The 10,949-nt window shown below is 41.4% G+C and overlaps 1 protein-coding gene across 1 annotated transcript; it reads left to right on the forward strand.

Moving 5' to 3' along the window:
- Window positions 1-2,435: 2,435 nt before the first annotated feature.
- LOC124676511 (probable amino-acid acetyltransferase NAGS2, chloroplastic) lies at window positions 2,436-10,260 on the forward strand. Its single transcript, XM_047212556.1, has 10 exons — window positions 2,436-2,744; window positions 3,732-3,819; window positions 4,427-4,635; window positions 6,454-6,605; window positions 6,840-7,227; window positions 7,866-7,963; window positions 8,473-8,584; window positions 8,718-8,877; window positions 9,651-9,723; window positions 10,041-10,260. Exons 1-10 carry the CDS (start codon window positions 2,436-2,438, stop codon window positions 10,192-10,194), a joined length of 1,743 nt encoding a protein of 580 aa, XP_047068512.1. The 3' UTR covers window positions 10,195-10,260.
- Window positions 10,261-10,949: the final 689 nt, after the last annotated feature.

Consider the following 10,949-nt stretch of genomic DNA (forward strand, 5'->3'; position numbering starts at 1 on the left):
ACAAACCCCATAACGAGGGAAAAAAAGAGGTTGGTAACTTCAGAATGTATATATTGGTTAAACGTTGAGATACTAGTTGATGAAGAGTGAGTAAGTGGGTTGGTAAAACAAACCCCATAACAGAGGATTTGTGAACACCTAGAAAAACAAGTCGCATGATCTCTCGCTTTCTCCTGCTACAATTACCATAGAAATTGTGGACAAAAAACAAGTGCAACAGAGCCAAAAATCGAACTACAATGAACATTGAAATAAGTGAAAACGCAATTTACAGCCGATCCCATAACAGAGATTTGAGAAAAAACGAGGTACGAAGCGGGAACCTAGGCGAAGAACAAAACACACCCAAAAAAAAACCCTCGCCGGAACAATCCCTCGCCGGACAAAACCAAAAATCCCATCGAAAAAATAATCCAAGGTGGAACAATCCCTCGCCGCACAAAACAATACCGGCCGACGAGACCCGGATAACGGAGGTTTGTGAACCGAGGAACGAATCGAGGAACCTAGGCGGAGAACAAAATCCACCCAAAAAGACAAACCCTCGCCGGAACAATCCATCGCCGGAACACCACGGTGGAAAACAATCCCTCGCCGCACAAAACAATACCGGCCGACGAGACCCGGATAACGGAGGTTTGTGAACCGAGGAACGAATCAGGAACCTAGGCGGAGAACAAAATCCACCCAAAAAGACAAACCCTCGCCGGAACAATCCATCGCCGGAACTCCACGGTGGAAAACAATCCCTCGCCGGACAAACAAACCGGCCGGCGAGACCTAGATCTCCCCACTAGATCCAGCTTGGAATACTAACCTTACGGCCGCCGAACTCGACTGGAGCTTGCTAGTGAAGCGACGGCAGGAGAAATCTAGGTCGCGCACTAGACACGAGGAACCGGAGCGTCGACTCCGCCGTCGCCGTCGCCGTCGCCCTCTCCGTCAGGGCTGAATGAGACGAGAACAGGGGAGAGAGGATAACGGGCGGAAGGAGGCGAACCCCAAATCGATTCGAAATAATTCGAAAACGACGGGCCGAAAAGGGAAAGTCGATCGGTTACCAAAAATAGAAACGAGCGTGACACGCGTGACGCGGCGAAAAGGGAATTGCCTTCGCGCGTCCGCGCGAGCGCTCCGCGCCGACAAGATTCGCTCGCTCGAGCGATCGGTTGCCAAGAAGGGGATTAATTACGAACATATTTATTTTAAGTGGAACAGATGATTTTATTCAGAAGCAATGTTTACAGAAATACACATGCATACGTGATACAGAAGTACTAAGCGGCCAAATGTGTCGTCCTACTGGCAGTGACAAAGCTGGCTTTACCAAACTAGGCGCATGCCTATCTGCTTCCCTCTATTCATGACGAAAACTTATTTCCTGAAACTGGTTCTTTCTACCATCATTCTCCTTGAGAATCACCGCATAACAACCATTTGATTTGTCCCTCAGCTGGTTGATAACCTCCAAGCAATCCGATGCTGCTCACATCATGACAATTGCAAGTCCAAAGCGAGAGATAAAGGAAGTGCGTCATTGCAAGCCATAGCTTCCAAACCAGCCGGATCAGACAAACCTTTTTGGATGACTGCAGATGCACCGATGTATCTCCCCGTTTCATCTCGGCATACATCAGCAACAACACCATGATCAACATTCCTGGAAACTCCGGCATCTACATTAATCTTCATGCTACCTAGACACCTAGTGACGGTGCAATCCATCTCCTTCGATCATGTGTCGCCCTATTAACAGGTACATCCGGTGCTTTCAAGGAAGCTATGTCTAGCTCTTCCAGGTATTTGTTCACAAAGCCAATAGTCGAGAGAGGGCTCTGATATTCATTGTTGTGAATTGCTCTTCGCCTAGTCTACCAGATCGACCAAATAACCACCAAAACCTTTGCAAAATCAGCTTGGCTCAGTGTATCTATCAACCAAAACAGCCATATCTAATTTAGCCAAGGCTCAAACACTCCGTGCCATGTTGCGTAGTGAGTGTCTCCAGGAATCCACAACCCCCGACAAATCCAGTTTGATCGTAAACCTAGGATTGACTGCCCATAGATTTTTTTTTTTAGAGGAATGACTGCCCGAAGATTTTTGTTTTTTGGAACTTGGACTGCCCACTCTGCCCGAAGATTCTGAGTGGCCCGTTTAGTTAACTTTGGGCCTGATAAAGCTGCAGGCTGGGCCGATCAATTGATAGAAAACACACCAGCTCCTCTAAAAAAAAGCAAAGCGGCTGAGCCGCCTGTGGTAGCTCGTGTTTCGTTCCAACTTCCAAGCCCAAACTGTGTGCTGGTCCGCGAGTACGCGCCAATCCGCTTGCCGGAACGACGACCTACTCTACTCGCCGCCGTCCCCTCCGCGGGCCCCAAATCATTCCCTAGGGTTCCTACTTCCGAGGCCGTACCCCGTCGCCGTTTCCTTACATGGCCTCATCGCTCGCCGCCGCGCGCCTCGCCGGCGGGGTATCGCGGCCTGCGTCTCGGGATGCAGCCGCCCGGAGCCTTCCATCCAGGAGCCTGAGCCTGCCCCCGCCGCGCCGGCGTCCGCGCACCATCCGGTGCTGCGCCGTTCGTCATCCCGGCGGCGGCAGCGGCGGCGTGGACGCGGGGGAGGAGTTCGTGGGGTTCTTCCGGGAGGCGTGGCCGTACATCCGGGGCCACCGCGGGAGCACCTTCGTGGTCGTCCTCTCCAGCGAGGTCGTGTCGGGGCCGCACTTGGACCGCATTCTGCAGGTAATGCATTGCTAGGGTGATATTTGGATTTGTTCCAGTTATTTGTTCAGATACAATGTACATGCCGCCTATTTTACTACTGTCCTGGTGGCTCCATTAGTGAATTTGTCCTTCTTCCATAACATTGAGTTTGTTCCATAGCTGCGCCTAGTAATTGCCCAACATAATCACAAATGATCCAAACAAAGCATGATTTATAACAGCCATTGTGATTGGCGATATTCCCTTCCCTGGTTCGCAATAAAGCACTCTGTGATTTTGACATATGAAAATAGTCACAGGTCAGCAAGAGATTGTAAGACTGGGTCGGACTTTATTAATGGGGATAAGAATTGGGGAATAGAATGAAGAGTAAGGCACTGAGATGGTGCAAGTCTTACAACCAAAACATCAAATGGAAGAATTTAAGCTAAAGACAAAGCGAATAAAGAGAAACTATGAAAAAGAATTGTACTTCAATGCGACACATTACTGGGAATAGAATGAAAGTAACTTTGTTTTCTGGTAGGTAAGAGATTGTAAGGCTTATTATCGATATGCTTCGTTGGAGTTTACTGGGGATAAGAATTGGTAAACAGAATTAGGAGTAACTTTGTTTTTTTTGGTTATGATTGTGATTCAGGACTGTAAATCATGTCAATATTAGTACATTATTGGGAAAAAGGAGTAGAAAGCATTGATTTTCCTGCGAGGAATCTGGAAAAATGTTGCATTCATGTGCCCCAGGCTTGAGTTTGTAATGTGATATTTATCTTCTTTCATGGCCATCGAGTTTCACAGGGCTATGGATTCCTAGTTATCAACTGCCCTACATTTTTGCATTTTGTAAAGGGAAACATTATATTTCCCCCAGGCTTGAGTTTTTAATGTGATATTTATCTTCTTTCATGGCCATCGAGTTTCACTGGGCTATGGATTCCTAATTATCAACTTCCCTACAATTTTGCATTTTTTTAAAGGGAAACATTACATTTCTATCACATGCAGGACATTTCACTTCTCCATGGTCTGGGGGTTAACTTTGTTCTTGTTCCGGGGACACATGTTCAGATTGATAAGCTCTTGTCAGAAAGAGGTCGGTTCTGCACACACAGCACGCATCCTTGTTGCCGTACTTGTCACTCATTCTTCATCTATCAGTCTTAAAATTGGCTGTGCCATTGAGGCATTGACACAGCACTAGAAAAATGATTAGTATTTCTCATGTGTGGATTCACTTAGGTTGCAAAGATTGCGACATGAGTTTCATATTTTTTAAAGTATAACTTAATCTGCTAAGCACATGACCAAACTGCATGACTAGAAATACAGCAGAACCCATTTTGCTACTGCACATTGATACCTTGTTAGTGAACAACATCTCATTAGGAAGTGTAGCATTTAGTTCGTCAATATCTGCCCTACTCCCATGTAAACTCTTCCATGGAATTATATCCGAATGTGATTTGCGGAGGAACTCTTAAACCAGGACTTGCAGGACCATTGTTCTGGGTTAAATGCATGAAAACATAAAGTTATTAGTTCTTTGGTTGGTGACAATGATGTGGAGAATGATTCTTTTCTGCACTATTGTATTGTCCTTACTCCTTAGTGTATGCTAATTTTGGCAGACGTTATTCTTCTTGTAACTTATTTATAATATTTTCTGGTAGTGCAATTACTCATCTTATTAATTTCTGTAGGAAGGAAGGCTAAATATGTTGGTCAGTACCGAGTTACTGATTCCGATTCATTAGAGGCTGCAATGGAGGCAGCTGGCAGAATAAGGTTAACAATAGAGGCAAAGCTCTCTCCTGGTCCTCCAATGTTAAATCTCCGTAGACATGGTGTTATTGGACATTCACATGGTCTTGTGGATAATGTCGCAAGTGGCAACTTCCTTGGTGCTAAGGTGAAACTTAACCTAGCTTCCTAAAAAATAAGCAGTCTTCACCATATTATCTTGCAACTTTCAAGTATTCTGTAACATGTGCTCGGTGCAGATTTATACTTGTAAATAGCTCCATACGTGAGTAAACGATAGGTTTTTTCCTTTCACCCTGTTACCTCAAAATAGAGATGTACTGTGGAATTTTTACTTAGAAGAAATAAAATTCGCTTTTGGACCCTGAACTTTGCCCCTCCTTTACTTTTCGTCGTAAGAGCTCATAACCTTACATTTTGAGCTATGATGCTTCTGGTGATAGTAAGTTTACATAAGTTTGGAAATTCAGATAGGTAAATAATACTCCCTCCGTCTCAAAATATAAGGCACACATTTTTGGCACGGTCTTTGATGCACAACTTTTACCACTAATGTATACTACCAAATTATATGGATTTAGAATGTATAAATGGTATCGGTGCATTCGTCTTGCAAATCCCTTTCATTTCATATATGACTATACAAATTTTGTGGACATATTATAAGTACAAATCATAGTCGAACTTGCAGGTTGTTGACCAGCGAAATTTATGAGCGCCTTATATTTTGGGATGGAGGGAGTATGTACTGAAAAATCGCTAAAGAATAGAGTTTGTTTTCCTCGTGTAATTTATACATAGTTCTGATTAACAGACACTTTCTTTAGCATCTAGTAATTGGGGTTTGTAAATTTGTGTAGTTCCATGATAATTGATAATGCGATACTTAATTAGTTATTAACTTGGTCTATTTGAATAATGTTCTCCATATATGTACTTCATGATAACAGGGATTTCCTTATTATTTTCAAAGAATGTTTAATTATGCCTGTGTCCAAAGGACTCATTTCACTTTCCAACTATTTTACATTTCTTTTGCTTCATGTTCACTCTTAAATTTTGGATGCAGAGCCTTACATACTAACAGTTAAGTAGTTAACCACCCGGTGGATTTGTCCAAATAAAAAGTGTCGTAAATAGAAAACTTGCTCTAGCACTAAAAGCTGGTCCATGCTGACAGTAATTCCATGTTCTAGTCACTGAGTTACTTGCAGCATGCAAACAATTGCCTTCGTAATTTATTACCAGGGTTACCTTATGATACAGATTCGTGGTTAAAAATTAGTCTTTCACGTTGTTGTAAATACCCTTCAACCGTCATTCTGGTGAAGCTGGAATATTTGCGTCAAAGGCGTGGATCTCCACCCTTAGCCCGATTTGGAGATAATTGTAGTACATTACTTAGTCAGTAAGGATATCTATTTATTTAGGGGAGAGGTCAGTTTAGATAGGAAGATAAATGTATGGTTTGTTAGGAAGTTGGGGTTCTATTCTTAGGCATCAAATTGACCCTTCCCCGCCCAATGAGTAAAAATATAAACTAGTAAAGATCTAATCCCTGCCCCAATTTTTTTTTTCCCTTTCATCCCCTGCACCATGGCTGGTGAACAGTTGCTCCTTAGGACCGATACCAATCTTAGCATGTGAGGTTTTAGGACCGGTACCAATCTTAGCATGTGACGAATTTGCTCTTATAAACTGACGTAGAACAGTGTGAAGAACTCTAGGGTCGGGAGTTATGATCTGGAATTTGCTGGCATATGTTCTTGACTTGTAACTTTAAGGTCCTGGTTATGCCTTTATAGAACGTTATATATCGGAGAACAATTGTAATACTGGGAACACTATGTGTCTTATAGCGTGCATGTGTTTGTCTGCATGGTATTTCCCCACTTTATTTTGTCTTGTATGTTCCACTGAACTTCAGTTTGCTGGAGGCCCTAAATTTATGAACTACTTTTGACAGAGAAGAGGGGTAGTTAATGGTATCGATTATGGATTCACTGGTGAAGTCAAGAAAATTGATGTTTCACGGATAAAAGAAAGGCTTGATAGTGATAGCATAGTTGTTGTGAGCAATATGGGATACTCGAGCTCGGGAGAAGTCTTAAACTGCAAGTATGTAGTTTTCCCTATCCTTTACTCATTTTCATGACATATTAATGATTGTATGCTTATATTGTTATTCCCACCTCTAAGTTATGAATGTATGGTATATAAAGTTTATGTGAATGCCCTTTCTTATTTAAGATGCTAATAACTTACAAAAACCATGTCGATGTTTATAACCTGTATATATATTGTGGCTAGCCTACTAAACAAAATTGGTTTATTTTGCTTGCAAACATTCAGCACTTATGAAGTTGCCACTGCTTGTGCTTTGGCCATAGAGGCAGACAAACTTATCTGCGTTGTGGATGGTCAGATATTTGATGAGCATGGACGAGTCATTCATTTCATGTCTCTCGAGGAAGCCGACATGTTGATCAGAAAGCGTGCTAAGTTAAGTGATATTGCTGCAAATTATGTCAAGGTTGTAGATGAGGAAGAACATGAACCACCTTCGAACCGAAGGGGTCATCTTAATGGTTATGCTCCTTCTTTTCAAAACGGGTTGGGCTTTAACAATGGAAACGGTATTTATTCTGGCGAGCAAGGGTTTGCTATTGGTGGCGAAGAACGATTAAGCAGGTCAAATGGATACCTTTCTGAGTTGGCTGCAGCAGCATATGTGTGCCATGTAAGTGTTGTGCCTTACATATGGCATTCTTCTGTTAAATCCAGTTCTGGTTCTAGATTACTAGCTTTCCACAGTGCATACCATGTACATCTAATTCTTTTGGAAATTGCATCCTCTGTGAAACAACATTACTGTTCTGAATTTGCTAGTTTTGTGTTGGGTTTTCTTGATCAATGTTGTTACAGTATTATAGTGTCATGCTGCTATGTACCTAAGGCTTGGATCCGTATGTTTTTGAGGTAGCTATAGAAGTTCTGATGAAGCAATACTCATATTGCCTGCGATGTTCACAGGTCTAAAAAGGCTGGTACACTGAACCATATATCAAGCCCTTCATTTCATGCATGTATATTCTCTGTTGTAGTTGTGCTAGATATGTATAACCCTGCTCAGAACGGCATTACAATAGTATAAAATGTATTTGAAGCTGACCTGTATATAATTGTATTGGAGATTGAGTGCAGTTTGAGCAGGTGACATGTCGTAAGACACTTGCATGTTCTCTTTCAATGAAATGAACAATATTTTTGCAAACCCTGACGTACTGAAACCACATTCTGTATGGAGTGTAAGCTTGAAAGTTTCATGACAGTCTATTACTTAGACTTGACTATGCATTTGTTTCTTCCTTATGTCAGGGTGGCGTTCAAAGAGTTCATATCATTGATGGAACAGTTGATGGATCACTGCTGTTAGAATTGTTTACAAGAGATGGCGCAGGGACAATGATAGCAAGGTATCCTGAAGGTCAATTCTTGTAATTTTTTATTATAAAATTATATGTTCAATACATAAGGCAATGCTTCGGGCCTGCTTTATCCTTCTATCGAGTATCGATTTAGACACATCTCTTTCACTGATTAATATCATGCTGTTTAACTTTTATATTCCTGAACATAATATAGAGTAATACTGTAACAGATCTGCAATTTGTAACTAATGTGCTTATTTGAATTGCTTACTAAGAACAGAAGAAAATGAAACCGTTTACCATGGCTAAGACACTACAGCTTGCATGCTGCTATCTACATAAGTAGATTCTTTCTGGATTTTGTTTTATAATGATAGCGTTGCTCAATAATGTATGTCAAGGCTGACGATATATCATTGTCTTGAACTCTAGCTGTAGTTCCGCAATAAATATGTTCACCATGGTATTGTCAATATATGAATGCCTTTTGGAATCTAATAGCTTCTTCAAAATGTTATGAAATCATAGTATATGTACCCCACCACATGTTTCAGGGATGTTTATGAAGGAACAAGGATGGCTACCGAGGAAGATCTTCATGGCATAAGAAAACTCATTCACCCACTGGAAGAATCTGGTGTTTTAGTGCGAAGAACAGATAAAGAGGTGTGCTAAAACTTTGAAAAATATATATTGAGTGCTTAAGTGTTAAGCCAATTGGTATTTTTGCCTCTGTTTAGCTTTTTCTTTGTACATAGTGGCACTAAATAAGTATGCCTTGTTTCTCACTTCTCTTCAGCTTCTTGAAGCTCTGTATTCATTCTATGTTGTTGAAAGAGATGGTTCAATCATTGCGTGTGCTGCTCTTTTTCCGTTCCCTGAGGACAAATCTGGTGAAGTTGCCGCAATTGCTGTATCTGAAGAATGCCGAGGGAGAGGTTTAGGTGACAAGTTGCTTGGTATGTTCACTGCCTATTTGGTTTTCTGAAAGTAGTCATCAATTTTTGTCCACAAGAAAACCTCAAAGTGACACCTTAGTACATTATAATTTCATAAACGGGTCGATTCACCAATATCACTTTGCATCTGGTGGTGTTGAGCTGTGCCACAGCTAAGAAATACAGGGTTAGACAATTCTTTTTGTTTGATAATGTACCTTGCTTTCTATCGCAGTGCATACTCTGTGATCTGATTTTTCACCATTCCAAGTGTCTTTACGTTAATTTGATTATAAATGCATGGATCTGAGGGATGCATGTGTCTGCTTCTCCGCACAAACAAGGATTTTGTTTCATTGGGACAAAACTGAAAATGCTACCGCTGAATTAGGAGCATTGATTTTTTTTTCAATTGGTGTCATCCAGTTGGCTGATTTGCCACATGCACACAAAGAACCTAACAGGTTAAATAAATGAGTAACAAGAAACCACCAATGAAAGAAATTAGTGGTAATGAGGGGGTCCCTTGATAACTAACTAGCCTACCACTAACCATCTGATTGTAAGAGCAAGAAATCAGAATGTTATTTTTTACTCAGTGTACCAGTTTCCAGTTTATGACTGCTCTCTTAATGTGACCTCAAGGTTGTCCTGTAACTTAAATTGTTCTCTTTTTAATGAATGAAAAAGAGCTCTCACATGCTGTTATTCGTCTGTATTAGAAGAGCTCTCACATGCTCTTGTACTAGAAGGATAATACAGATCTTATTTTACATCTGGTTATGGTTCTTCAGATTACGTTGAGAAGGAGGCATTATCCCGTGGTCTTAGGAAACTATTCTTGCTCACTACACGGACGGCTGATTGGTATGTTCCTATATCCTTCTCTTGTCTTGTTATATGGATGGTCTGATAGTTTATTATCCCATGATTGATCTTAGTGTAGACATTGAATTATCACTTTGCTCTAGTTCAAATATTACGTACTGACGATACTCAATTCCAAATTCCATATTATGTGGATGGTCTGTGTTGAGTGTAGAGTTTGTCCCAAATCTGGTTGACGATTAGACATGTTGCTTTGGCATGGCTTCACCACGACCTGCTGCATAGTGAATATTGAACTGCAATGATCACACCATTAGTTTACTGCCTTGCTGGTGCTTATTTTTGAAATGGCGCAGGTTTGTGCGACGTGGTTTCTCAGCGTGCTCGATTGAGTCTATTCCTGAGCAGAGGAGAAAACGTATCAATCTGTCACGTGGATCAAAGTATTACATAAAGGAGCTCCAGCCAAAGCATGCTGGTGTCACAGTCAACAATTTCGTTGGCAGATGACAGGACTCGCGAGGACTTTGGTGGAAGTCGACGAGATATACCCTCTGATTATATCAGAATTCCACTCTGGTTATATCGAAATTTCAATGTTTTTGGTGTTAATTATAGTCTTGAGAAACAGAACTGCAGTTTGTGGCGGTGTTTTTAAAATACTTCTACAGTATTATATTTACATGGATGTAAATGAGCTTTGTGCCACAACAGAAATCAAATAGCAGAGGAAATTCTATACAAACCTCATGACTAAGCAATGCAGGTGTTCATATCATCATATGCTACCCAATTGAGTCTACCTGTTTAGCGAATAAAAGAAAATAATGGAAAGTAAGCTCTTGGTGGCATATCACTCACTATGCTTCAGGAAAGATGGGGGTTTGCAGATCTGCACATGGCAGCTAGGTTGGCATTTTTGCTTTTCTGTTTGATTCCTATGATGATTTCCTTTTGCCTGGATTGAGATTTGAGAGACAACCGGCATTTCTCCCTTTTGCTGCTTCAGATAACAAATCAAAGGGAATACTTCGTGTCAAGGTTTGCTATTTAGAAGGTGCCTCACATGCATGCTTGATGGAATTATATCGCGTGTAGCAGCACTCCTTTGGGGCCGGTAGCGAGCTGGTGAGGAATAAATTTCATGGTTGGATATACCAGTAGAAGACTGGGAGCCACTTGCATGCTGCTGCACTGGGCTGCCGAATCTAGTGGTCATTTGTGGGCGTGGTGGATGGATTTATGCAACGTCGCGTCATCATCAG

This window comes from Lolium rigidum, chromosome 7, assembly GCF_022539505.1.
Source record: "Lolium rigidum isolate FL_2022 chromosome 7, APGP_CSIRO_Lrig_0.1, whole genome shotgun sequence".
Classification (NCBI taxonomy): domain Eukaryota; kingdom Viridiplantae; phylum Streptophyta; class Magnoliopsida; order Poales; family Poaceae; genus Lolium; species Lolium rigidum.

Bases quoted from the DNA above. Each gene is read 5' to 3' on its own strand.
- LOC124676511 (XM_047212556.1), top strand. From the start codon at position 2,436: ATGGCCTCATCGCTCGCCGCCGCGCGCCTCGCCGGCGGGGTATCGCGG. The intron at 4,636-6,453 runs GTGAAACTTAAC...TACTTTTGACAG, and splicing joins GCAACTTCCTTGGTGCTAAG to AGAAGAGGGGTAGTTAATGG. The intron at 6,606-6,839 runs GTATGTAGTTTT...GCAAACATTCAG, and splicing joins GGAGAAGTCTTAAACTGCAA to CACTTATGAAGTTGCCACTG.